The sequence below is a fragment of the Apteryx mantelli genome, chromosome Z (assembly GCF_036417845.1).
Source record: "Apteryx mantelli isolate bAptMan1 chromosome Z, bAptMan1.hap1, whole genome shotgun sequence".
In the NCBI taxonomy this organism is placed as follows: Eukaryota; Metazoa; Chordata; class Aves; order Apterygiformes; family Apterygidae; genus Apteryx; species Apteryx mantelli.
In genome coordinates, this window is record NC_090020.1 from 59032989 (window position 1) to 59060901 (window position 27913).

The 27913-nt window shown below is 43.6% G+C and overlaps 2 protein-coding genes and 1 long non-coding RNA gene across 7 annotated transcripts; 2 read left to right on the forward strand and 1 right to left on the reverse strand.

Annotated features, from left to right (window-relative positions):
• The first annotated feature begins 2049 nt into the window (after positions 1 to 2049).
• TMEM171 (transmembrane protein 171) lies at positions 2050 to 13943 on the forward strand. 5 transcript variants are annotated; one of them, XM_067316184.1, is made up of 4 exons: positions 2050 to 2148; positions 7833 to 9141; positions 10372 to 10513; positions 13619 to 13943. In XM_067316184.1, exons 2-4 carry the CDS (start codon positions 8511 to 8513, stop codon positions 13845 to 13847), a joined length of 1002 nt encoding a protein of 333 aa, XP_067172285.1. In that variant the 5' UTR covers positions 2050 to 2148; positions 7833 to 8510; the 3' UTR covers positions 13848 to 13943. The 5 variants fall into 5 exon arrangements, with proteins under 5 accessions (XP_067172285.1, XP_067172284.1, XP_067172286.1 ...); XM_067316183.1 differs by having other exon boundaries at positions 2052 to 2148; positions 7795 to 9141; XM_067316185.1 differs by lacking the exon at positions 2050 to 2148 and adding an exon at positions 4907 to 4922.
• LOC136995391 (uncharacterized) lies at positions 11792 to 27859 on the reverse strand. Its single transcript, XR_010886968.1, has 4 exons — positions 27787 to 27859; positions 22926 to 23652; positions 21577 to 21674; positions 11792 to 13150 (listed from the first exon to the last, which is right to left on the reverse strand). It is a non-coding gene; the product is annotated as an uncharacterized lncRNA (long non-coding RNA).
• Positions 21376 to 23844, forward strand: TMEM174 (transmembrane protein 174). The gene is made up of 2 exons (XM_013959752.2): positions 21376 to 22007; positions 23742 to 23844. Exons 1-2 carry the CDS (start codon positions 21376 to 21378, stop codon positions 23842 to 23844), a joined length of 735 nt encoding a protein of 244 aa, XP_013815206.2.
• Positions 27860 to 27913: the final 54 nt, after the last annotated feature.

A 27913-nucleotide genomic window follows, 5' to 3' on the forward strand; every position in this document is an offset into this window, starting at 1 on the left:
AATGTGGTACTGAAATATTTTACATAAAAAGTAAAGACAGACAACACACAGTGTAACGTAACACAACACAGCAATTGTCCTCTCACTTAAGGATCGTAACAGACAGCTGAAGATGGTTGTCTCACAAGATACTTACTACAGAAGTGTTTTATTATTAAAGCTGTATGCTGGAAGAACAATAGAACTAGAATTAGATATTAGAAAATGGCCACACAATGTAATTAAATCTGCTTGTGTCACTGTTTTCACACATCATAAAATAGTATGATCATACATTTTGATGCTCTTTCTCCCTTTGCAAGACTTCAGCCTCAGCTGATGTTCATAACAAACAGTCCTTACTTTCTTTTGTTCTCTTCAAGCACTTTTTTCCCCTTCCTTTTCACCACTGAAATACTTCACTCTTCACTGAGCACACAAGTTATTCTAGTCTCTCCTTATAGGGAGACTCTTCACTATAGCACCTGAATGTTTTGCACCTGAACCCCACCTCTGAACTGAGCTGGGGGGTAAGACCCTAAAGACAGCAGAAGACCAGTAACATCCAGGAATCTTCAACTCTAACCTACACACCTGGAGGCCCTCCAACCTCAACACCAGCTCCAGCTCCTGCCCACACCCCACATCTGTTCCCATACTTAACAAGTCCCCACTCCTTGGTTTCTCATCCAGTTTCAATCTTTCCTCAGTTCTTTACCCAAATCCAGATCCCCTCTAAAAATCTACACACCCCACTTTCCTTCAACCTCTAGTCAAACTGTTTCACTATTAAACAAGTCTTTAACTCACTCCTTTTTCCTTCTACCAGCAGCTTCCTGCACATCACTTCACCTTTCACTCCTATTCTGGCTCCTCTATTTTGACTTACATAAAACCAGGTTTCCCTGTCCCCCTCACAACACACTAGTTACTAGTCTGGGCCACAGCAGCAGAGTTGCCTCAGCCTTATTATCATTAAGTTCCAGTCACTGCTGCATTCACTTAAAATGGGCAATCCCCACCCCACCCTAGTGCCTCACCTTCTTGAAGACCTGCTCCCACTCTTCTTTGCATTTCCACCTCAGCTTCCTGCTCACTCCTGTGCTCTCGTCCTCCTCCCCGCTGCCTGCACCTAGCAGGCTGGGCAGATGGAAACCATCTTTTTCCACTCCCAGTGGCTGAGCTGGCTCTCCACAGAAGGAAATCCAAAACTTGGATAAACTTGGATAAACTTGGTCTGGCTGTAATGCCTAGCAAGTTTCCAAGGGTACTGAAGCATTTTTTGTTTGTTTGTTTGTTTAAGGGTTATATTATAACTTGTTCACATTAGCCTTCCAGAAAAATGGCAAGAGACCTTCTGGTCTCAAAGGCATCGGGTTTACGAGCCCCTGTTCCAGGGCACAGTGACACAACCCTTCAGAGGAACGGTCAGCAATCCTACCCAAATGAGGGGGAGAAGGGGAAACGCTGTTTCACCTAGCCTCACCCCTGGAAATACCTCAATACAGCTCAAAATCCAACAAGTCAGTTCAAGACAATTCAGTTACATGAGTCCATGGGTAATGCTAAAGCAACTAAAACAAAAAGGGACCATGGCACAGGAGGAGGAGTGCAATATCCCTGAGAGCGCTGCTCATCTGCCTCACCTGCAGGGCAGTGACAAGTCAGGGGACACCGGGCCTTGGCCATGCACGCACGCCTCCAGGACCGGGCTCATCAGCTTGGAAATCTCCCAGCCACGATGCAAACGCACTCGCGTCGCCTCAGGGGCGGGCTGCAACCAGCTTTACATCTCCCCGGCCGGCCCCAGCCCTCGGGGGCGGCGGGTCACCCGAACCTCGAGGAGCGCCGCCAACATGGCGCCACCTCCCAGGCGCCGGGGCAGCGGGCAGGGCCCAGCCGCAGCCCCCGAGGGCGGGGGAGCGGGGCGGCGCGCGGCGGGGTGGAGCCGCCCGGGCGGGCGCAGGCGGCGGAGGGCGATGGCGGAGGGCGATGGCGATGGCGGCGGGCGGGTGGGGAGGGGGCGGTGCTGCAGCCGCCTCGCCACCGCCGCCCCCCGCACGGCTCAGCCGCGGCTCCGCCCTGCCCCGGCCCAGGTGCGCGCGGCCGGGCGCAGGTGCTTAAATAGCGGCGCCGCCGAGCCGCCGCGGTGCTCCGCGCCTCGGGCAGGTAAGGGGCGCCCGGCCCACCGCGGGGACGGGGGTTGGGGCACCGCCGCCGGGGAGGGCTGGCGCCCCCTGCCCGCCCTTGCTGCCTCCTCGCCCCGCACTTGCTCCGGAGCGGCAGCGGGCTAGGGGCCGGCCCCAGCCCCCCCGCCCGGGCCAGGCCGCCTCGCTCGCCGGAGCCGGGCGGTCGCGGGAGCGGGGCGAGACTGGGGCATCTCCGGGCAGCACCGCTGCTGTCGGGAGCTAGGTGCGCGCTGGGGAAGGGCTCGTCCGCCGGTGACCTCGGTGAGGAGGCCGGGGAAAATGAGGTTATCCCGCCTTTTCTCTGGCGCCGTGCCCCCAGCAGCCGCCGCGGGCTCGGTAGCTGCAGTCTGCTCTCTTGCTGCCCTTACGGTGTTTTTAATCCTCCCCAAATAGTGGCTGGAAAGAGGAGACCGCGGCTGCGCCAGTGTGTATCGCTTATCTAGGACGTAACTGCCCTGGAGTAAGAAAAGCCTCTTCCCGCTCCCGGGAGGCCTGGGCAAGCCTCCCTCCCTGCCCCTCCTCGCCGCCGCGACGCTTGCGCGTCCCTCCTTTGTCCGCAGCGGAGGGGCCTGCTGGTGCGGCTCCCAGCCGCTGCTGGGGGCGATGGCTGGGGCGCTGCCGGGGGGGGCGCGCTGTCCCCCGTGCAGGCTCGTGCCTCCCCGGGGGGGCGGTGGACGGGCTCCCCCGCCGCGTTGCTCGTTGCGCGGCACGCCGCGTGAGACCTGCTCTTTTGCAGTCATTGCAGCGGCTTGGGAGCGAGCATGCCTCGTGTGCTGGAGCATGAAAATGGGTCCTCCGTGGTACTGCGCCTCTCCCAAATGAGGTAGCGCTTAACTACTTGTCCGTGAATTGGCTGTGGTTTAGCACCCTAGGCCAGCTGCAAAAAAACTTGGAATGGAAAAAAAAACTTGAGGAATGTCTAGTCCTATGTCCTCCTGATGGTCACAGTCATGTCCTTTGAAAGATCTCCAAGTCTTCTTGCCTGTACCTTTTGCCACTTCCATGCACTTCAGCCTCATGGGACAGACCCTCCCAGAAGTCGCCAGAAGCTGCTCTGTCTGATGTTACCTGTTTGAAGGGGGAAAAAAGTCAGCTTTGGCTTTAACCATGTGCACGCACCTCACCTCCATCTACCTTCTCCCCAGTCTCCTCACAGGTACTCCATGAAATGAGATGTTCTGCTCGCTTGCATGCTGCCAGCATGTCATGTAGAAGTTCCCACCCACCCACAACCCCTGGGAGCTCGTTGCTGAATCTGGGTCCTGCCCTGGCTGTCTGCATGGCACCCAACCAGTCAGTTACTAGGCTGTGCTTTACAAACTCCTTTGTGTAGGTCCTCGTGTCCAACACGGGCATCAGGGTCAGGACCCTCTTCCCCACCAGAGAAGGGAGTGAGGAACACTTGTGGACCAGCCTTTATTCTAGCTATTTTCTCTTGTGGCCTGCAGGGATAGTAGATGGCAGCTCCTTCAAGGAGCGTAGTTGCATGCCTGGCACAGGTCAGAGTCCCTGATGCTTAGCCAGTTTGTGGTGAGAAGGATCCCTGATGCGCATTTGTCTGGAGACTGGCAGGATCCATCCTACTTTCTGGAACTTCCACTGCAGCTGCTTTTCTGTGCTTTCCCAGGCATTCATTCCTGTCCCACCTGCAACTGTTATTTATAACAGTGTAGTGTTACCATCTTATGCTGAGCCAATATAGTCATTTTGTCAACCCATTCAAGCAGTTTTCTTTGTGACATCTGCTGGCTCCTTAGGAATCTTTCTGCAAAGCTTCTAGATCTTGAAAATCTTCCCCCTGGGATATCAGAGTTGTATAGTGCATGCGATGAGATAAATGTCAGGCACTAATTAGAGACTGACTATACAAGATGATAAATTGAATATATTTGGCACCCCAAAACTTCTCAGTGCTTCTATTCTTAATAATTTTATTTGAAACTTCCTGGTATTTAAAAGTAGAAAATTGGAAGTGCATCCTGTCAAGCTAGCTGGCATTTCCCCCTAGTCTTTCATTAAGTGATTAAAAACATCTTGGAGGAAGGGAGGTGTGTGTTGAAGGAGATGGCAAACTCCAATTTGTTTTAATTTGACCAGCTGTGCTTGTGGAAAGAAGCTCCTGCTGAGTGTCAAGAGTGTGATCCAGGGGAAAGTGTGATATGATAAAGAACAGAAAATGGAATGGGTACAGAGGTGTGAGTGGAGGAGGAAATTAGATATAATAGGGAGTGAAAGGAGGAAGTGGAGAGCCATTAGAGTTTTGACAAGGCAGCTACACTGAATGAAGTTAAGAGGACTTCTCCCTCTAGGTAGCTTGTCCTATCAGTATTCTTTTTTTTTTTTCTCCAAGTTCAAAATTAAACAATCGCAGAATGGCGGCAGTAGCAACTTCCCAGTAGCAGTTAAAAAAATCAGAAATATTGGGGGGGTGGGGGGAAATGACATTTTAATAGAAAACTATGGGGAAAAAATGGCTTGTGGCTTCTGATGGGATTGCCGTTGTGGACTAAAACAGACTGTGTGCAGGGTGTGTGTGGGGGGAGTTTTTTTTTCTTCTCTAATATGACTACACAGATTAGACCTGATTCTTCTGTTAGCAATGAGCTGGGTACTTTTTGCATTCAGGAATGGGGCCTGGTCTGGGAAACATAAAACAGGGACAGAAGTGTTTTACTTCTTCCAATACTTTTTTTTTCTTTTAATCCTCAGTTCCTGAATTCATATGACTGCATGAGAATCTCAAATTTCATATGGGTAAGGGAGAGCAAATGTATAGCCGTGCTGGTTGCAGTGGAAATCTTGGAAAATATGAGCTCTGAAGGCTCAAACTAGAAAACAAAAAGTCCCAATTGCATAATTAAAAATATTTTTAAATTCTTGGAGTTGTCCATAATGTGAGAGTTGTATTAAGTGTTATGCACAAAAGTAACAAACTGGGGTGTTATTTCCTGTTCTGTCTACCTGGCATGGGCCAGAATTACAAAAGCATAAAGCACTGTATCATGCAGGTTAAGCTCATAACCAGACTTCCTCTACAAGCTGTGTTTCCAGTTCCTTATCCCTCACACTTAACTGCCTCCACTCTGCTGAACTTTGTTCTTGCAGTTTCTGACCTGGTATTTCCATGCCTGCTCTCAGGCTATATGTAAATATGGAGGGAATATTCTCTTATGTGTGCATGTGGAGACATCCGATCTAATGGAAGCATTTCAAACATATAGTCAATATAGGGCCTACATCTTTCTTAAAGTACTTTTTCTTGAAACTCAAGAAATAAAGCTTAATCTTTCCTTGGGTTTACTATTAAAATTTGGTGGTAGCGTAAATGAAATTAGTCCTCCTTTAGACTTTGCAGCATAAAATCTGTGTCTTTCATCTTCAAAGCCACAACAGACTGTTCTCAATGTTCCTTCTTTTGTGGCATGAAAGAATTAAGAAAATATGCACATGCTTCATTTCTAATGTGTGTTTTAACTTAATCTCATAACAAGAAGATTAGTGGAAGAGAAGCAGGCGCTGTGTTGGAGCAATGAAAACATTTTTTTTTTTAAGGGCTAAAACATTGAGTGTTTTTTCACTTCACATTGTTTCCTTTTGTCCTAATTAACTTGTACTTATTTCCATGTTTTCTTCCCTGGAGGGAATTGCAAAGAAAAGGATTCAGACTTCTCTCTAATTATAGTGTATTGCTGTTATAATGGTTAATGTGCCTCAACAGAAAAATATCTTGAGACAGCAATGCCTGAAAATGGGATTTTTGTTTTTCAGAGGCCCTTTACTCATTTCTGTGCCTATGTTGGTAGGTCAATGGCTTGGAACCACATTAGATCAGTTATGAAAATGGTGATAACTTCCTGGACATCAGAGAGTGTATGCAGTATAGTTAATAAAATTGCTTCTGATAACTTGGGAAAGACCAGTAGAATCAAGGAAGGAGGAGTGACCAACATAATCCATTTTCTGTGTTCAGGAATAGTCTTCAATTGAGCTCAAAAATATGCAGTATTAACAGTAAACTTAGCTAAAGGTCTTCAGATTAAAATTTATCAAAATTTCTTTTTAATTTTTCTTTCTTGACAGGCTGTCCTCTCTAGTGCTTTTTTCTTTTCTCCAAAGTGAAGCTTCAGCTATCAGTTTCTCAAACCAGTCTTAATGATTGCACTCAGAATAGTGAAGAAATACTTAACAGACTTTAGTCTGTTAACAAATTAACTGATCAGAATAATGGGCTGCATTAAGGCAGGTCCCTTTGCTATCTGAGATGGGTGGCTGAGATACTTTGTGCTTTCCAGTGGTGGCCTCAAAAGAGCTTTCTTGTTGTGTGGAGCAGCCTGTTTCCTTGCCCTTCCAGTCTTATGTTTACTGTGTGTTTTACCTGCATGCTGCTCTCTGCTTTCTCTCGTGCTGTTAGAGGTCCAATTTGATGCTTAGCAGTAAAACATCTGATGGTTTCAACATTTGTGTGTCTGTCTATGCATTTCTTTAAATGGGGCCCTGCTCTTAAATGTGACTATGTAAAGGAGTGACTTGATGGATTGCCTTGTGTTGCATACAGATATTTATGTATTTGAGTGACTAAAGCATAGTGGGGTTTTTGTTTTGTTTACATCCCTGTGGGGTATTGCAGTTACTGGGGATAACATGGAGCTTGTTGCAGCTGACACATGTTCAGGAGTTTACTTCCAGAAATCACAGAATACTTTGTTTTTCTTGTGGAATAATTGTTGTTGAGGTGTGTGTGACTAGTCTGACTTGACTTTCAGCTTCCAATTGTCTGAGTTAGGAGTAGGGCAGTAGAAGCCAGTAAAGGAAAGGCTGAAGGTTAACTAATAAGCAGCAGCAGTTAAGCCAAATGCCTACTTCCATCTCTGACACACTTCTCCAGTCTCCATATCTAAGTCATAGACAAAGAAGTCTGTCCTGAAAGATGCTGGTGAGGGGAAGGCAGGCATGTTTAAATCCTGCAATATGGGCTGGCTTTTAAATACAAGCAATCTTAACTACTTTCCCTTCTACTCTGGACAGGAGGCAGCTTTCTCATGGTCCAGCCAGATGTGCTATTTTCCATAGCCTGGAATTCTCCTGGGTTTCTGGTTAGCTTTTTGTAGATGGTAGCTTCTTGGAGAGAGATCTCCTTGGTTGCTAGCCACTGCAGTATGGGGTACAGGTAAGCACCCAATCCCTGTAAGCCAGAGTATCAGATAAGTACAAACTTCCTCATGGGCAGCAGCAGAAATAACTTTGCTAGAGCTCTCTCTGCTAGAGCACTCTCCTCTAACTTTCAGTCAGGCTTTCCCTGCCCTTGTTTGTCCACATCTAGCAGACTTCTCATGCATGTTACCCTGCACACACAACTGTTTTGGCCTCAGCACTAGTTTCTGTTTTCTTTTGTCTTGCTTCTGAATCTAGACTCTCCTGGGCTTATAGGCTTAGAAGCCTTCTGGGAGCCACCTTTGCTATATTACTTTTAAAAAGTTTTCTTGGAGCCCATACAAAGGATCTGGGAGCAGCGAAAGTCAAAGGAAGTGTGGTAGCAATATGCTTACCAGCTCTGATTACAAAAACAGTGAGACTCGAAGTATGCAGTCTTTATTTAGCATAGCTCTTTCTTTTTTTATCTTTTCAGAACAGGACCAAAAATCTTCTGTGTCCTTTCTCTTGCAGTTAATAGGACAGGAATCTATTTAGGGAGAGAAGCTGAAAAGTGTCTTGCCTGGTGAAGGAGAAGCAAGATTTATATGCTTTGAAAAGGTACGTATTGGAAGACTTCTTTGGTTAGAGTCCAGTAGTCATCAATACTCATTTGGATTAAGGGTCTTTCTCTCAGCCATGTATTATTTTGCAATCCTCCTTCAGTGAGAGCTGTCACTTTCTGGAAATTCACTATAGTACCTTCTCCTAGCTTCCTTTTTTTCAAGAGGAAGGCTAGTTTCTCCTTGTTGCAAAGATCCAGCCTTTGAAAATACTGTCTGTTTGACCGTAAGACTGTATATCTAAAGAAACAATTTAGCTGCCCAACAGTAATTGTGGGGATATTAGTTGTTTTTCAGTCTAACTGTAAATCAAATGTTGTCCCTTCATCTGTATGCAATGACAGCAAACTTAATTAGGCTCTTTATTCCATAATGCAGATATTGCAAAACAGAAAATATACAAAGAAGATCCAATTCTAATTCTAATAGACTGTGTAGTCTATTTACAAGAGTGAATATTATAAAGTAGTTAGTCCCACTATTTTCTCCTTTTGACTTGTGTTTTTTGTGTTCGCAGATCTACTGTAGTTTTCTGTCACTGAATGCTATCGGGGGGAAAAAAACCTCATCTACTTGAGATTCTCTTGTAATGTATCCAGGGGCTGTTCCTGTACCAGGAGGTGAAGGAAATAATGAACATCATGGAAAACTTATTTTTTTCCTTTTTGTTTTTGGAGCTGTCCTGCTCTGTGCTGGATTTCTGCTTTCAGTCTTTATCCTACAGTCATGCCCATCTGGAACCTTCAGTGACTGCAGTGGGGTCCTTAAGGCTGCTGGGCCTCTGCTGGCTGTAACTGGACTAGTTTGTGTTTTATTGGCACGATCAAGGGCCAGGCTCTATATAAGACAGAGACAATTGCAAAATGAGCAGGTATACAGCCTTGTTTTTTGTCGAGGGAGCTGTCAGTTTGCCCAGTTTCTCATCTTTGGATTCCTGTTCTTAACGAGTGGAATGCTAATTAGCATCCTGGGCATTTGGGTTCCTGGCTGCAGCCCCGGCTGGCAGGGTGCACAGCACAACCACACCAGCAGCGCTGAGGTGGACCTGCAGGGCTGTGGATTCCTGTCTCTGCAAATCATGGGCCCTTTGATTGTGCTCACTGGGTTATGTTTCTTTGTGATAGCTCATGTTAAAAAGAAACAAAACTTAAATCTCAGCGAAGAATCTTGTGAAAATGAAGAACATCCTCAGAGTCCAGAATCTTTTCAAGTTACAGTAGGTGGGTGAATAATGGATGAACTTTGAATTTTTTTTCCCCACTAACAATTTACCTCCAGTGAATTTTACTTATATTGGCTCTACATGTCTCAATTCTGGCATGTCAAACCAGACAATCTTGCATGTTTTCCCAAAAGGTCACTTTGGTTCTCTTTTTCTCAAGGATAAAACTGCTCCTTTGGCATTAAAAGAAACATGTGAATGTCTGTGCAAACGAAACCATGTAGTCTAGCACAAATGAGTCCAATCCTACTTCCTTTTCCAGAGAGTGTAATTGACAGTGTAAATCACAGGTCTAATGACTTCTGTGACTATATTCAAGACTTACTGAGTTCTGTTGACCCCTTCAACAGGAGAATCCAATTCCTATACAGTATACCAAATTTCCCTGAATAATGGCCACATCTTCCAACAGTCAAATGTAACTGCAAGATGCTGCTGTTAATTGCATAATACTTGAATGAACGCATTATGTTAGCAGGAAGTGCTCCCCTGCATATCACACTGCACTGAATACCCCATGAACACATTCTGTGTATGGACTTCTCTGATAGCTTTCTAGCTCTCAGAAAGAGTAATGAGTCGCTCATAGCATTGCTCAGTTGTCATCTGACTGACTTGAACTGAAGTCCATTATGCACAATTCTTGCCTTTTCTGCCTGTCAAACCAATGTACAGACCTGTAACTTGATGATTTGCAGAAAAGGTGAAGGTTTGATGTCAGTTTCAGAAAAATTAGTGAATTTGATTTTTTTTTTGTTATAACACTGGAATAGATGCGGACAACATTTTATGAAAGTCCTATTTTAGATATGTGAGGAAAGCTAAATACTTGCATATCCTTAAAGTAAGCTAACAGAAATGATGTGGTTTGCACATCCAGCTTCTGAAGACAGCCAACAGTGAAGAGACAAGCATCTTGTAGCTAGATGGAACACTCCCCGCCCCATAGTTGTGTTTTCTAGATGAAATCTTCCATTTATGAATATGATACATCTGTATTTTGGGATAATTTTGTTTCTGAATGCACTTCCTGTGTACTTCCGTAGCCCAGAATATAACAGTTCTATACGTGGAATTGTTGTGCTTAAAGGTAGGTAAGTACAGGTACTGTAATACCGAAGACAGGAAACTTTCTTCTAGGATACAGTTAGAATAAACAGTGGTGCTGACTTTTTTTTTTCCCAAGGATAGTAATTAGTGGGTGGGGGCTTTTTTCTCCCCCTGCCAGGTGATGCTGTAATGGTATTCCCACCTCCACCACCTCCTTATTTTGCTGACCCTCTGTCACCAACTGTGACTCGCTGTCTTATGTCAAGTGGTTTGCCTGCAAGTGAAAACCCTCCACCATACCACACCATCTTCAGTGATAGGTAAGACTTTTCTTGTTCATCTCTGGAAATCCAAGATGTTTTCTCAAGGTATCTAAAACAATGTTATTAAATAATCACTGAATTAACTTTGTAGTGCCTACTAGAGAGAGTTATCTTATGCATCACTGGACTTCTCAGATACTTTACTATAACTGACATTAAAATATACTGTGCAAAAGGGGAATCAAAACCAAATTGCCCCCAGGGAGGTTAAATTCTTACTAGATTATAACTGAGAAGAACTTCTGAAGTGAAAGGAAAGCCTTAAATCAGTGGCCTTATCTACACAGATTAGATTACTTCCATGGACTGACCAAAAGAAGGTGTCCCTGACAGCAGTGCCCCAGTAGCATGATGCCCACACTGCTGGATATTAGGAAGCCTCTGCACAACCCAACCAGTGGATGCTTGAGCATGACACTTATGCCCAGGCCATTCTAGCATGTCCTGTTCTTGCTGGGACCTGTGCCTCACTGCCTTAGGGAAAGGTCCTTGCTGGCCTGCCCTGTTCCTGCTGGGGCTGTGTTGTGATAAATAATGCCATTACACTGTGAAGAGCAGGAGGCCCCATGGTGCTTGAGAAGGGGGATTGCAATGCCATTGCATATCAAGATATACCTTGCCCCCCTGCACTATGCAACCTCACTGCAGCCACTCTTCTATACATTGAGTATAGGTGACAAGCTAGATGCTGCCACCACCAAGCCCAGGTGGTGCGAGTTGCAGATTCAAGTATTGCCTGTATCACAGGAACTCGGAGAGTCATCATCCCCTCTGTGATTTGGGAGGGGGACCCCCCCCCCCCCCCGGCAAAAAAAAGACACTTTCTGGCTACCAGTGGAGAGATTTTCCTAGTGTGTTTGGGATGGCTCCCAAACAGGAAAGAAAAAGATCACACACCTAACATCTAGGGAAGGGAGACACTGAATGCTTGTTTCCTACTGACTGAGGTTCTGCTTGAGGTTGATGTCTTGTGCTGATTAAACCCTAACTACATACATACTTCATGTCCACCATTTTTCCACTTAAATTGTTTCAGTGAGTATTTTGTTTGTAGAAAGCCGATGGGAATCTGTTGGTTCTACTCGGTGTTCTCTACGTATGCTAATTCAGGGTGATGAGGGCAGATGGGAATGTGAGAGTGATGGGGCTGATTAAGCAAAAACACTTTCCAGAAGCTAGTGACTCCTGTGATGAGGCACGAATTGCTGTATGAAAAAATACTTCATTTTGTCAAGTACAAAAGCCTTTGCCTGTTTTCAGATTGAGTGTAATATGTCAGCTCTGAGCTGTAAAACATAGCTCGTATATTATTGCAATATAAGGACACTTAGAGCTAGCAGGAGAGAGAGGGGGGAAAAAAAAAAGCATGCAGTACATCCTGCCCTGAAAAAGGAAAAGCAAAAGGGGGGTGGTGGGGAAGACAAGAGGCAAAAAAGCTACTCTTATGACCCTCAGACTTCCTGTGAGCTTCTCCCTGCTGGTGCCCATACCTCCTCCCCTCACCTCTTTCCCTACATAACTCCCTGCAGCTGGATCAGTTGCCTCAATGCAGGAATATCCTCTGTCGATGCTCAAAATCTCATGAATGACCCCATTAACTCAGTCATACCTGTCTGGACTTCTCTGGATCATGAGCATATGTACCCAAGGAGGTAGTTTGCAGCCCAGCATGATGGGGCAATTTCTAGTGGTTTACACATTTCTAGTGGGGACAAAACACTTCAACCTTGGATGTGGAGACCCTGGAGCTCCTGCTTTGGTGGTCTGTGGCTGGGGTGCTCCAGTTATCACCCTTTCCTGCTCTCCAGGGTCCCTGGGTGTCCCCCTCAGGCACACTCTGCCACGGCTCAACACTTAGTAGCAGTTAAGGCCTCATGACTGTGGCAAACTGGTTCTTTCCTCCTATCTACTTCTGCCTTGGAGGAGAAGCAGTGGCCTCATTCCTCTTAACCTAGTGCCATGGTTGAAGATCCCAGTCTCTGGAGAGGAGTGCTGGTTTCACAGCTGGGTGGTTACAGGGCAACTGAGATTTGCCTCTTCCATCTATTGCCCCATGTACTGTCAGCAAGTGCTGTAGGGAAGGCTGTGTTGAAGCTTGCAGGAGGCTGGGTCATGGCCTGATCCCAGGAGTGGTTCCCTTTTTCCTACAATCTCTTACATAATGCTTCAGAACTGTGTCCTGTAGCATGTTCTCTTGAGATTCCCTGACTGGACTCTGTTCTTTCTCCCTTAAACATACGCACTAAAGATGAGGTGACTGTGCTGCATTCCTGCTCCTCCAGCAGCATTTGTGGGGGCATAGATGTACACAGAAAGGTATGAATCAGCTCTAGGAGCAAGTCATGAGGAAAGAAGATTTCTTCCTTTTCTTGGGAAGCAGCTGAGGTGATATGCTGAGGTCTCTTAGGCACTGAGGTCTAGCTGTTACCTGGCTCCAGGGTGAAATGATCAGGCTACCAAAGAAGCACCAGTGCAGTTGATCAGGATCCAGTTATGATGGTTAGAGGAAGGCAGTGAATACCCAGCTTCTGTCCCTGACTGTCACTGTGAGCTTGAGCAGTCCGTTGGTGTCTAGTTGCTTCTGTTTCTCCAGTTCTGAGCAGGAATGCTACTCCTTATGCCTCTCATGGATTGCTGTAAAGTTTAATGAAAAATTCAAGTTACCTTTCATTTAAGATGTCAAAGTACGAAGGATTGTGATTTTAGTGATGCAGTTCTAGGACTAGAAACAGTATTTTGTAAGAAAGGAGGAAAGCATGGATGTTGTAGACTACAAAAAGGAGGCTACGTTAGGAGCAAAGGATCGGAAGAAGAATTAATGAGGCTGTGAGATAGCCCTGCCAGAAGCAGCTAATACCGTAAGCCATCCTGTCGTTGGTGATGTGAGAGGTTAGAAGGGAGCTTGTTTGCCCTTCCTCTCTGAATAATGTAATTTTTACATGAGTCATAATGGAGCCCATAGTATGAAATCCTAATGCTTATGCAAGTTCTTTGCTTAGGGGTGTATTACGGAGTGTGTGTATGCATGTATGCTTATATAAGTGGAATTTTGCTCCCTGTAGAAAAGTGAATTATACTAATATGCAATTTCGTGTTTTATAGATTACAACTTGCAGATGATGAAAGAACAGTCGCTATTAGAGACTATGAAACCATATATACAATTTCTGGCAGCAGTTCACCTTCAGATATTTTACCAATGCTGTATCTCTCCTCTGAATCGCCTCCAAAATATGAAGAAAAAGAAGCATCAATAACAAATAATGAATATTCTCCCTCCTCTTCATTTTCTTCATCCATTTCCTTAGCCACATCTGATACCAGCTCATAGAGAACTGTCAACTAGACTTCATTTTTAAATGAAATTGTATGCTCAGATTTAAGATTTTTAATTTTATTTACATTTTTAATAAAAGCAATAATGTTGGCTGTGTCTAATTTTTCATCAAAAAGTATAAATGATGAATTTGGGTTTTCAAGAAATATTAGATAATGCTGGGCTTTGAGCAAATGGTTTGAAGAGATTCAGATCACTGCAATAATGCTAAATGTTCATCTTGTTCTGTTACAGTTTTAGTTTCTATTTTTAGTTCTTTATATAATGGAGGCACTAAGACAATTTTTTGCTTATTTTAATTAAATCTGGCTGGAGCTATGAAAAGGAAATAATAAGAAAGTGTTTTTATTTCTATTTTTGTACGACTTTTCTGGAAAATACTTGATTGCAAAGCTACTGACATATAAAGTCTGAGAGCATCATGAATAGGGATCTGTAAGATGGGGAGCAAATATGGAGAATTTAAATGGGTACTTTTTGGTCTGCCTGGTAACAAACACAGCTTAATTTAGACCCTCTCTGGTCATTACGTAAGTATAATCCCCCTGAAAATTAGTTTTAGCCATCAGCTAAGAGCCCTAATGCAAAATTGAGGGTAGTTAATAAGCTAAAAGTTTAACTGTGGTCATGAATGATTTCATGGGGATTTTACTATTATTATATATCATCACTCATGGTTTATACAAGCAGTACTGATTTATTTTGTGAGAGTGAGATCCATTTAACAACAGTATTTTCCAGGAGCAGAGATTATTTATCAGCAAATGGCTCCTTCATGGAAATGCAGACAATGCACATTTTTAACTGACACAGCACTTCTCAGACCCTTGAGAAATACAACCCTCTTTTAGCGCATCTGTGTGCGCAACCCCCTAAGTTAGCAGCAGCTCCCTTCCTCCAGAATGAGTAAATGAGAACAGGTTCTAGTTCCACTTTGTGAATGTTTACACCCATTCCTGGATTGAACGATTTGCTGCTAGTAGAGAATAATTAGTAGGAGCTGAGTTGCTGCTAACCTTTGACACTTTATGACTTGGTCTGAATCCTGTTGCAACTGCCTGATTTGAGAACAACTCACCTGGTTTTGTGCCCAGAAACAGAAGCTGGCAGAATTACTATTTGGGCTTGGTTCTGCAAGGTGAACTAACAGGGTGAAAACATCTTACAAGAGTGATCTCTGTTCGACCAAGTCCCTGAACACCTGCATGCTCTAGGACCTCAACTACAGCAAGACGTGTGTTTTACCATGCTGAATTTTGGGGAACCTGACTGCAGCAGAATAAGCTTTGTATTAAGCACTCAGGTTCCCCTCTGTACCTCATGTCATCTGTGAACATGCCTTCCACCAGCACAGTTCTTTAGAGAGATGCTTAGGAGCTCCTGCCTTTGGCCATTTACTTCCATCTCTGCACTGTTCCCTCAGTTGTGCTGGGGCAGCTCTTTGTGGGGCCACACAAAACCAGACAAGCTGGTGAGGGGGTATATTTAGCCAGCAACAGAGCTGAGGGGCTGAGGCATGCAGAATAATGAGCAAGCACAACAGGGAGAGGGATTTAATATGTGGGAGCTGATTAGACTGGCATGACTCAGTCATGGAAAATGTCCATGGAATGACATTTGAAGACAGGGGTCCACAAGAGCCAGCATGCTTTCTGCCCCTTCTTCCTTCCCTCAAGTTTTTGTAAGTAGTTATTTTTTAAAGGTTGCTGTTCCTTAAATGTGTTCTGAAACAAAGCTATGGTTTGTTTTTTCTCCCCCCCCCCCTTTTTTTAATGCTTGTGTTTCTAACATGGTTTCTTGAGAGGGCACCTGCATGCTTCATGCATACAAAGCCTTGCACTTGTGAAATGAGCTTTTCTCTGATTCCGGTGCTGTTATATGAGTGCAGAAGCTGCAGTATTTTACCTTAAAAATCATATGCAGACAAAGATCCATGTGGGCTTTGTTCTGTTGTTGTTTACATTACTGATGAACACTCATTTGTTGAAAAGCCAAAAAATCAATGAGTGTTTAATGAAAACAGAGATAGATTTGATTTTAAAGTATGCTGTAATCTTTTTTCTTTAAAAAAAAAAAGTCATGTCTGATTCTTATCTGTAATGTTATTAACCTTTTGTGCTGTCTGCAATTTGCTCATTCAGTTGTTCACAAGATGAACCCAAGAGACCAGGCAAGTCAAGTAAAATATGTTGACTCTGAGCTGAGTCCTCTGGAAGTGAAACATAATCTTCCTATTTTTCTTCAGTGTTACTGTGTTTTCACCTTCTACTGCAGAATCTCCAGCATGGATCACTTCTTTTCTAAAAAAACAACCTTCATGGAAAGCATGCTTTTTAAAGCTTTTGGCTTGACTCTTCAGTCAGCTGAATTTACAGAGAGGGGTAGGTGTTACTTATCTCTGGAAAAAAAAGGGGCTTGAACACAGAATTTCTCTGTATATCATTTTGAGAGGATACTCAGTAAATAGTTCAACTTACAGCTGTGTAAGCATCTTTTCTTTTTCACATGAAGGGTCATTTCTTTAAAACTCACTGGATGTGCTGGGTACATCTCCATAACCACCTTAACACAGAGAACTAACACAGCCAGGGCAACAGTATTTGCTTACTGTGTTGTCAAAATCTATTTGAGCAAGGTTAGAGAATGTGATTAAGAGGCTGGCAGATCTGCCTCCACCATTGACAACTAGCACTCGATGAACAGCATTAGTGGGAGGAATTTTTGACTGGGGGAGTAGGAGTGAAATGTCCATATTAGAAAGGAAGCAACACCTTGTAAAACTATAAAAGTAGCTTAAAATAATACTGAATAGCATTTTTATTGAGGAAGTGACATACTTTACTATCACACTAATGGTGCTATAACGCCCTTTCTGCCCTAAGGCTAGCTAAAGTGCTTAACTTGACATACAAATGCTAGGGAGCAAATCAAGTTGGTTACTGATTCACACTTAGTTAAACAGGCAAAGTGGGAGGTAAGGACTGCTTATCCTCTGCAGGTGAAGTTAAGGTATATCTTCATTGCTGACTGCACTGACATTGCTCTGCTTCTATTTGGAACACTACAATCATTTGGATATGAAAAGGATTCACAAATATATAAATAGATGCCTCTTCCCTAAGATAAATCTTTCTTCCTGAATCACCACCACTTAGAAAATATAAAAACTAACTCATCTGAAACACTGAAATTACACAGGTCTCTAAAATGATGCTGCACCATCAGGACAGCTGCACATATACATTGTTACATTGCACCCACCCATCCTGGCCCTTTGTGGTTTGTAGATCTGTCCTTAGGAGGCAGATCTGAAAGATTCCTGAAGCACAGGAGAAATTCTGATTCCTGCTTTCCCATTAGTCAAACTTCTAAATAACATCCCATGTCCTTTGCTGTTTCCTTAAAGTCTTCCACGGGAAAAGGGGGTGTTGCTATCCGCACTCATTGCTCTGTTCCGTCTCTCCCACTATCCCTTTTCCATCATATATTTTAGAACAGGGATGGTCATGGTCTATATGCTCATGGGTCATTTCTGTGTCCAGGCAGATACTTTTGTCAATACCTCCATGTTTCTGCAGCTAATGTGCCAGCCTTCATCTAGATCTGTGCTCCTTCCTCTATCACACACATGCATCTGCGTGCCTACTTATGGAAATATCTTCAATTTGCTTGGCCTGCTGACAAGGTAGCATTCCCTAGGAGCAGATAAAAACACCTTGTAGGTTGAATATGGTTCTGGGCTGCTGGCTGAACCTGCCCATTTCAGCATATTCACTCTTTGAGGCTGGCATTGCTGTGGTATGGGGCCCACTCATGGTTGTTCTTTAGGTACTAATCTAATACACATAATTCATATTTTTCACTACAGATGCCAAATACAGTATACTTCCCCTAGGAAAAAGTCCCTCTTAATAGAATCATTGGCTCCTCTGTCTCCCTATAACTGAATATCCCATTATGGAGGGGTGATAATTTGAACCTATTCTTTTAAAAGCTGATCAATGTGCAATACCTAATCTAACTTAGTTTTATTTTATATGGCATCTTTTTAATGCTCTGTAACTAGGTCCCTGATTGTATTACAGGCACGTAAGAAAATATAGCCTTACTAAGACAGGCTTATAATGTGAACAACTATGTAAAAATTAATAGCAGAAGGAGAGGAGGAAAAAAGGATTAAGTGAAGGCCTGTCAGTGTATATTAGGATGACTCTTGAAACAGGTTAGAGAACTGAGGAAGTGCAGAGCACTACAGAAAATCTGCTTCCAACAGCAAGCACTGCAGGGGAAGACTGCATTAGTGGTGGAAAATTATGCTGAGGAACAGAAAGCAAAGCAGTGCCAGACTGAAAGACTTGGGTTCAGGTACAAGGTCCCTGAAGCAGACCAAAAGAAAACTGCAGCGGTATCTGAAAACAACACCCATTTTGAAAAAAGATCCTGAAATGAACCAGGGAACCCCTTGAAGATAGTGGGGATGTAGTCTCCTGTTTGTCTGCATGACAAAACTGATAGCAATCTTCTGCATGACATGATGATCATATTGTAACTAAATCAGAAAGATTTTAGAAACCTCACCAACTCAGTCCAATTTGTTAGGTTTTACAAAACTGCTTCAATTTGTTTAGCAGTTATTCCAGATGAAAGGGATTCATTTAGTAAATCAGTATCTTTAAGTGAATTCCAGAACACCCATTTACTCAGCAAAGCAAAGTATTGGCCTTAAAAAAAATCAATGTGATCTGGTAATCTCTTAGACCTTGACAGCTACCTGAATACAGCACTGGTACGGTAACGTAATGGGAGAAACATGGGAAGGGTTAGAGTATATTACATCCTAAAGACAAAGGGGGGCAGTTTATAAGGAAAAGTGAAATTTTAATTTAGATCCAACTGCACCAAATATTAAGAAATATTTTTCATTCCATTTTCAAAGTTAATTGACAAACGGTGTTGGAAGAAATCCCTTGTACTCTCCAGTTATACAGTGCACTTGCTTGACAACCAGTAAGATATGCCCTAGGCCAGAGACAAAGAACATAAGCCACGAGATAATGCAACACAACTTGGAAAACACTGACTCCAGCAAGCATCTAGGGATCATTGTGTAGGGCTGAAGAAGTGCTCCAACACAATGCTGCTGCAAATAGTGGTTGTGCAGTTCTTGAATCAATGAGAGTACGAAGGTGATATTACATCTGTATATGCCATTAGTGAGACAGCTATAATGATATAATACTGCTTTAAAAAGGATGTTGGAAAACTTGGAAGATTCAGTGCACAGACACAAGAATGATTCATGGTATGGAAAAAACTGACTTGCAGAGAGCAATAACAGACGTTCATTCCATTTAGTTTACCAAATATAAAGTTAAAGGTGTCTTCGTTTTGGCTATAATTACCCATAAAGAGAGCTTATCTAACAGTTCAGAGCTTTTTCATTTAGTTGTAGTAATATGAAATCAGCACATTGTGCACCCTAATGCTTTGATCAAGTGGTGCACAGCACCTTGGCTAGAGCTGGTTCTGAGGGAAGGCCTGATCTTGAGTAAGTTTGTAGGAAAATTTGTTGGCGCCCTCGGTAACAAAAGAGTTTTAGGAAAAGCTGTAATACTGACTTTGGCAACTTCCCAGATATCTTTTTAAGGAGTCCAGCACTAATATTCCTCAAGGTCCATCTGCTGACAAATGAGAAGAGAAAGATACATCTGCAACTGCATTCAGCATCAATTCCGAAAACACTAAATTCTGTAAGCAGTCAACTGCAGAATTGAACTGTTATCACACTGTGTGATAAGCATGCAGAATAGACTAAAGGCATTGCATTCAGCATCAATTCTGAAAACACTAAGTTCTGTAAGCAGTCAACTGCAGAATTGAACTGTTATCACACTGAGTTATAAGCATGCAGAATAGACTAAAGGCACCTTTACTAATTTTGAATAAGCAGTCTGAAAAAAAGGTGTGTTTTCTAGATCTAGGGCTATTTTTACTTTTGAAATCTCAGGATAAACTTGCTTCCACAGAGCTATTAGTAGCAGAAAATAGCATTATACATTCTACCACCTGAGAAATAATCTCTGTATTGCTTGTACTCCCCTGCTATGCTAATCAAAGCAGATTGAGTAGTTGAAGATTTTTGCTCCTTAAGGAATTACACAAAGACATTCTATCAGAACACTCTGACAGCAATTACTTTAGTTTGAAACTTTTGGGAAACAGAAAATCTCAGTATCCAATTAATCAGTCTGTTTACTATATGAGATATGGATAAGCAGTCCTAGTGTATCCTCGCTCAGGGCTTGATCCTGCTGAAGTCTGTGGTATTTACTTCAGTAGGAGAAGAAGGAGACCTGTAGGAATAAATACTCTTCTGCCAACAGTTTGGTTTATGCAGACTACAAACTAGCTGTTGCCAGGATATTGCATTTATCCTACTATTATTGCAGTGCCAGTTTCAAACATGAAGTCCCAGGAATTAAGGGAAAATGGGGAATCTATTAGCCATGCACTTTTGTCAGAAAGTAATTTCAACAGAACAATTCATTGTGACAAAAAATAAATATTCTGGGTACTTCTGAACACAGAACTTACCTTACAGGACAAGACTCCTTGCTTTACCAGTTTTAACATTGCAGGAGACACTTTCTCATTCCTGCAACTGTACACCATTCAGGGAAGGCAGACATTGCTCAGTCTAAACTCTAAGGAAGGGGTGGAGATCCCACAACAAAAAATGACCACAATTAAGGGGAAATTGCAGAGTAATTATGCTACCTCCATACAGCTGAAAAGCTTTGGCTTGCCTGAAAGAACTTCTTTCCTGTAACCTGTCAGGCTGTTCAGCACTCACCACCCTGTTTCTGCTTACTCTCCCACTCAACCCGCTAGCCCTTCTTGGCAAAATATCAGAAAGCTTACTTTGATATTTTTCAATCACAGAAGTTCTGGACTGCAGAAAGAGCTACAATACAGGTCCAGATGTGGCTATAAATGTCACACTTCAGAACACTGTGAAGTGCTCACCATGATGACCATGTATTTTTCTGCAGATCTGGGCTGTCAGAGTGGTTGCCCAAAGAGAGTGAGTGAGTGAGTCATTGCAGTGCTATTGACTAAATGTATGCTGTCCATATGTTGGATGCATCAGCTGGCAGGGGGCCCAGGAAAAGCTGTGGTGTCTGCAGCTTCCTTTCTCTCCCATCTGGCATGGGCACAGTGAGGAAGTATCTGTGGGTGCCAAATTAAAGAAGAGGATAAACAAAGGGACAATAACCATGCAAGGGTGAAGCTGTTTCGGAAGCACTGGTGGTAATTCAAGAAGTCTTAAGTGATCACTTCAAGCCTCACTTCCCAGACCTTTATTCTTCTAAGCAAAGTTTATTCTTTCACATGATGGACTCTGTTAACCATACACACACAAAGTTCTTGTATAATTAACCTGAACCTTCGACTTTATATGCTCAGCAGAGTCCCTTAAAACACTCTTTCTGTTGAGGCAGAAGATACGTTACATTCAGTAATGGAGCAGAACAACAACAGTGTAGAAGATTTCTCCCTGAATGTATTTTCTGTCACTCCTTATCAGCCTAACAGATCTGATGTCCTGGTGTCAGATGGTGATAAAGCTGGTGCCACTTTGCTCTTTTCAGGTGTGTTTTTGGGGCTGGTGGGGATCACATTCACTGTGATGGGATGGAAAAAATACGATGGCATTACTCACCTGGAATGGACTCAGTTACTAGGGCCTATTCTGCTTTCTGTTGGGGTGACTTTTATTCTGATTGCTGTTTGTAAATTCAACATGCTTACATGCAAATCCTGTAAAGAAAGAGACGAAAATACATCAGACATCGATCAGACGGCAAGTGGACAGTCCTTTGTTTTCACTGGAATTAACCAGCCTATAACTTTCCACGGTGCTACAGTGGTACAGTATATTCCTCCACCATACCCAGCCCAGGAAGGCATTACTCTGAATCCAACCTACCTTCACCCTGTGCTCAGCTGCTGCAGTGCTGGTTCCTCTGGTGCCTCACCAATTCCTACCCCAGACTCTCCTCAGTTCTGCCCTGCCTACCCTCTCGATAACCCAGCTTTCACACAGGACGAGAGCTACGCTACTTATCTCACAGAGGACACGAGGACTCAGAGGTACGTCTTCTGAAATGCCTTAATATACTTGGACAGAGAATTCTGAATATTTTTAAGTGCTAAGTATGATTTCAAAGGAAACATATGCTACTGCGGGGTGTTATCCTTCTTCAGACTTTTTTTTTGCTTTGTTAGTAGTATTTCTAGAGTAAAAACTATGGAGACATACTTTTTCTGGGAACCATTTTCATCCAAATTAAACTCACTTATGAATCCCTTTCAATTTTCAATGTACTAAGTCTCTTGTTATTTTCAAAGATATTACTACATAAGCTCCTGTCTCTGGATTTTTTTATGCTTATCTTTCTTACTACCTTTTGACGACTCTTGACCAGAAGGTTATATGTGTGGATAGAGGATTTCACCTAAAAAGAATCACAGTACAAGACCCAGTGCACAAACAGTGTTTTTGTGACAACAAAAGATCAGTTCAGTACCAGATGTTCTTCCTGCTAATTATGTACTCTCCTCTGCCACTGCAGCAACCTTCCAACCTTTATTTTTTTCCTACTTTTGGGGTATACACAGATCACTGATATTACAGAGCAGTGTAAAACTGCTTTAATCAGATATAAAATAATTTATATAGTTATTTTTAATTACATACTTTCTAGAATATAACTCATTTAGTTCCTTTATCAAAGTGTATTTGAAAAATTGCTGGCTAACCCATTGTCCTCAGCACCATGGGTGACATACACAGGCAGTATGCAAATGCAGGTCACATCTTGACATTACAGGCATACCTCGGAGATATTGCAGGTTCAGTTCCAGACCACCGCAATAAAGCAAATATCGCAATAAAGGGAGTCACACGCATTTTTTTGATTTCCCAGTGCAGATAAAAGTTATGTTTACACTATACTGCAGTCTATTAAGTGTACAAGAGCATTATGTCTAAAAAAACAATGTACATACCCTAATTAAAAAATACTTTATTGCTTATTTATTTACTGTTTATCATCTGAGCCTTCAGCGAGTCGTAATCTTTTTGCTGATGGAGGGTCTTGCCTCGATGTCTGCTGACTGATCAGGTCAGGGTGGCGGCTGCTGCAGGCTGGGGTGGCTGTGGCAATTTCTTCAATGAAGTTTGCCGCATCGACTGACTCTTCCTTTCACAAAGGATTTCTCTGCAGCATGCGATGCCATTTGATAGCATTTTACCCACAACAGAACTTCTTTCAAAATTGGAGTCAATCCTCTCAAACCCTGCTGTTGCTTTATCAACTAAGTTTATGTCATATTCTAAATCCTTTGTTGTCATTTCAACAATGTTCACAGCATCTTCACCAGTGGTAGAGTCCATCTCAAGAAATCACTTTCTATATTCATCCATAAGAAGCCACTCCTCATCCATTAAAGTTTTATCATGAGATTGCAGCAATTCAGCCACAACTTCAGGTTCCACTTCTAATTCTAGTTCTCTTGCTGTCAATTCTAGTTCTCCTGCTGTCAGCCTGTCCTTTGAAGCTTTGAAGCCAGGCATTGACTTCTCCTCTCTAGCTATGAAAGTCCTAGATGGCATCTTCTTCCAATATAAGGCTGTTTCATCTACATTGTCTAACAAATGGTTAGATTGCAGTAAAACTTCATCTTGTAGCATTTGCTTAAGCAAAACTCTCACTGAAGTCAGGAAGTGCTTTGCCTGGATAAGGATGACAGGAAACAGCAATGAGGTTACTGCTATGCTTTGTGTTTGTTACCTTCTCTTTCTGCTCCTCTTTCTATTTTCAGGTCAGAAGACAGTTCTGATGAGCCAGAAGAACTGCTAGAAGACTATACCTGTGATGACCTGTCACCTCCCCATTATGAGGAAATATACCCACTGTCTTCATGAAGAGTATAAAATAAGCATAGACAATAGACTGCACTTCTAAGAGAGGCCAGCTTTTTAATTCCCAGATATCTTTTTTCTAAACACTTGAAGGCTAAGCAAGTGTGAACAAGATCTTGGTCCTGATACAGAGTTCAGTATCACTGAAGATATTTAACCAACTCCTTCTTGCATTTAACCAATCCCTTCTTTTTCTCCCTCAGAATTCGCTAGCCCTTTGCTATGCAGTTTAATAGCAAAGCTATTACACTCAGGTACATAAATCCATACTAGGATTCCTAAACAAGAAGCCTGAATTTCAGACCTATTGAAATCAGTGTGAGCTGTGAATGCACAAGGGGTTTGTAGAAGGTCATGATTGCTCCTCATCATTAGAAACCATTTGATTTATTCCTGAGCTATTTTGCCTCTTAATTGCTTGGGAAGCTTCAGAAGTGCCCAAAGGTTTGATCTGCCAAAGTGCCTACAACATCTTAATCCTGTCTAATTCCTCAGTTTAGCTCACTCACGAGTAAACCCAGTACAGAGATTAGACTTCTTCTGCTTGGTTCACCTGCAGGACCCAGTCAAGTACACACACCCAGAGCTCCCTGCTTGAATCAGAGCATCCTACAACAGAGATTAGGTAGAAATAGTGCCCTCTGCCCATTTTTGCACAGACATGTACGAGATTCTGCATGCATCCAAAATGCAGGTGCAATAAATTCAGTTCTGTTCTCTGCCTGATGGGATGTAAACCCCTGTCTCCCACCAAGAATCCTAATGTTTAATAGCTTAATGCCCTAAATGGCACCTTCCTGAAGCCTTCACAGAAGTCTGTGGTCCTACCAGTTTTGAGGGCTTTAACAGTCACAACTCCTGTCTGCTGCACCCTCACTGCAGAGTGACAGCTGTGGTGCAAGTCCTCCAGAGGGCCCTTCTTTTTTGCATGTGGGGCCTAGGCACAAAACTCAGGGCTGTAAGTCCCCCTAGAGCATCCAGGTAACTGCATCCTTCAGTGAACTTTCATGCTCAAGTTCTCCTTTCAAGACCAGTATGGTTTCAGGCATTGTATCCACAAATGGATTTACAGCTAGACCCAACAAAGGATGGATATGCATAAGCTCTAAAATCTTACAATCCAGAGTAGTGGTTCTGAAAAACCTTGCTTGGGGGGTCTAAATGCCAGGGCAATGAAAATGCCATAAGTCTTTTCATTTTTATTTTGTATTTCCACACATGCCTAAAGTTCAGCTTTTGAGTGTGCCTAGAAGTGCCCTGACACAGCTGCACAAGACAATACTTACTCTGTGCAGGAGCCCCACAGGTATTTCCTGCCTATCTCCCTTGAAGGGCCCGAGCCAAACGCTGCTAGGGGGCAATGGTCACAGTCCAAAGCAAGGGAGCTGTGCTGCTGGTGTGCACTCAGGCCAGTCTCCTGGCTTTGAATAGCACAGCTAAAGGCAACAATCAATTTCTGAACGTGTGAACTTTCTCTTATTTGCCAACACAACTGTTTTAGTTCCAGCCAGTTGTCATTAATCTGAGGACTTCCTGCACTCAGAAACAAACCGCATCCAGAGAAGCCCCTGGGAGCTAACACGCCACAGAGCCCAGCGCACCTGGACGCAGCCTGCGAACGCTCAGGTGCTTTGGGCTGGAGGAGCCAGGTACTCAGAGCAGGCAGGCGGACAGAGGACCTACCTGGCTGCACAGCTGGAACACACTAAGTGCCCAAACAGCCTCACTAGCGGTCAGGAGACATAGCTCTGGATGGAGAGATGCATTCAGACTGTGCACCAGTTGCGTGAAGCTCCAGATGCACACTGACCTCCCTGTACTGCTTATTTAGAGGGTGTCAAGAAATTAAGCCTTTTTGGAGGGGCACAAGAGACAGCAAGCTGCTAGAGTAAGTGCTGTGCTCTCCAGTGCCGGAAATGACACCAGCAGAGGTCATATTTGGGACAGGGCATTCAAGCTGACTCAAAGCTGGATTAGCCACTGTACCAGCATCTACCAGACAGTGAGTATTAACCAAGTGCAAGGTTTTCTCACTAGAGGAATATTGGGCATAAAGAATTCAGCACCAGTAGGCCTGGTGTCAGTGGGTAGCATGTGTAGCTGAAAAAAGGGAGGTATTCTGTGTTCAGCATGATCTCCATGGGATTAAGTGAGAGATCAGCAGGTCTAAAACTAAATGCAAGGCTCCCTTATGGAATCTCTTGCTCCTCTTCCAGACTTTACACAGAGGTGAACTCATCCTCTGCAGCAGGAAACTGGAAGGTCCCAAATCCCCAGTTAGTTCCACATGGACAGATCCCTGCACTTAGCACGTAGTTTGCTGACTGCAGCGAGCACTGCAGGAGCACAGAGGTCAGGCCTGATGAATCCAATTGCAGGATCAAAATTTCTATCTAATCCCCCTCCCCTGCAACAAGAAAATGCCTTCAGTCACAAACCACAGACTTTTTTTGCTGCTTTTTTCGCAAATGCATGGAAAGGCATGTTTCATGGGGTAATCATGGCTTTATTTTTATGATGTCAAATCATGTTGTCAGGGTAAATGTGAGAAATACGGAAGGCTGCACTGCAGATTACACATGGGTTTTAAAGTTTACTTTTGTAGACACTAAGTTCACTGAAAGAGCCTTGGGCTTCTTTTTAGAGAGAAAGTTGAATAAATAAATTTAAATAATTATATATTAAAATGGTCTTGACCCACCAGATTAAATCCATGCTGATTCTATAGGAATGCTTTAGTGCTCTATAATTATTTGAAAAGTTCCAGCCCGATGACATTTCTTTGCCATTCTGATTGCTGATTATTGTTTTTAAGAATATGGCAATATTCTGTGAAAACTTTTTTCCTCCTCTTCCTTCCTCCTTCCACCTTCATCTTTTATTTTAACACTTTTTTATCTTTAGGTTTTTTTGCTTTTGTTACTGTATGCTCAGCAATATAACTGTCACATTAATTCAACTCCGAGCACTCTGACCATTTATTTGTCCTACGATGAATGAAAGAATAAACATATTTAGCCAGATCTTCAACCCAGCTAAACTGGCACAGCTCCATTGACTATACTGATTTAAATCCTCAGAGCACCTGGAAGGTCATCTTTGAAATTTTGCTCAGTTTGCTTGCTATTTAAACTACAGCTGTCAGAATCTATGTAAAGAAAATTACCTTCTCCCAAACTGCCAGTGCTATTGCAGATGTGCAAAATGATGCGTTATTTCAGTGAGATGCACCTTAAATTCTAGCCGTAGTGATGGAATGTTTTATGTGATTATTCAACCACGCATCTTTGACTGGGTTGTGGGATGTTTCCTTAAATGACTCCATTTATAAAATTTTGACCAAAATCTGGTTAACCTCTGAAACTTGGTAGGGATGTGCCTATCGATTTAAAGCTGAGCAGTGTCTGTTTATTATAGTAAAAATTCTGAACACAGGCACTCTGGGAGCTATTTCAAACCACTAAATGCCACGTGCCAAATGCAGCTGCAGGGTGCTAATTTCTTAACAGGTAAAACCTGTGGCTATCGTCTGCTCTTCAACATCACAGCAGCGCTGTCGCATCTGAGGCCCTGTGGGAATAAATGGGGCCCGGCTGGCTTTGCCGTGGGCTTTCTCACAACACCCTCGTGCCGCTGGCTGTACCCCTCCCCTCCCCTCCCCCCCGCTGCTCCTGCGCACGTCCCCGCGCGCGCAGGCAGACAGCCCGCGCAGACTGGTGCCCCAAGGGGGATGAGCAGCCTGGCGCGCTGCTGAAATCCTAAAAACATTATTTGGAAACTGAATCAGGATTTAGAAAACTGGGCTCTGAGTAAATAAATAAATAAATAAATAAAAGTAACCAGGGCTGCCTGGCGGCACAGGCGCCGCCACACGTTGCCGAGCCGTTGCGCCGGGGCCGGGGCCCGTCCCGCCGCCTCGCCCCCGCCCCGGCCCCCCCGCGGTACCTCAGCGCCGGGCTCCCGAGCCGCGCCGCCCCGGCGCCTCGCGTCCGCCGCCTCGGCCGGGCCCGGGCGGGCGCCGGCCGCAGCCACCAGAGGGCGCCGCTGCGGCGCGGCGGGAAGCGGCGGGAAG

Excerpts from the sequence above, each read along its gene's own strand:
- TMEM171 (XM_067316184.1), top strand. The coding sequence starts at position 8,511 with ATGTATCCAGGGGCTGTTCCTGTACCAGGAGGTGAAGGAAATAATGAA. Across the intron at positions 9,142-10,371 it reads ATCTTTTCAAGTTACAGTAG|GTGATGCTGTAATGGTATTC; the intron begins GTGGGTGAATAA and ends TCCCCCTGCCAG. Across the intron at positions 10,514-13,618 it reads CACACCATCTTCAGTGATAG|ATTACAACTTGCAGATGATG; the intron begins GTAAGACTTTTC and ends CGTGTTTTATAG.
- TMEM174 (XM_013959752.2), top strand. The coding sequence starts at position 21,376 with ATGGAGCAGAACAACAACAGTGTAGAAGATTTCTCCCTGAATGTATTT. Across the intron at positions 22,008-23,741 it reads GAGGACACGAGGACTCAGAG|GTCAGAAGACAGTTCTGATG; the intron begins GTACGTCTTCTG and ends TTCTATTTTCAG.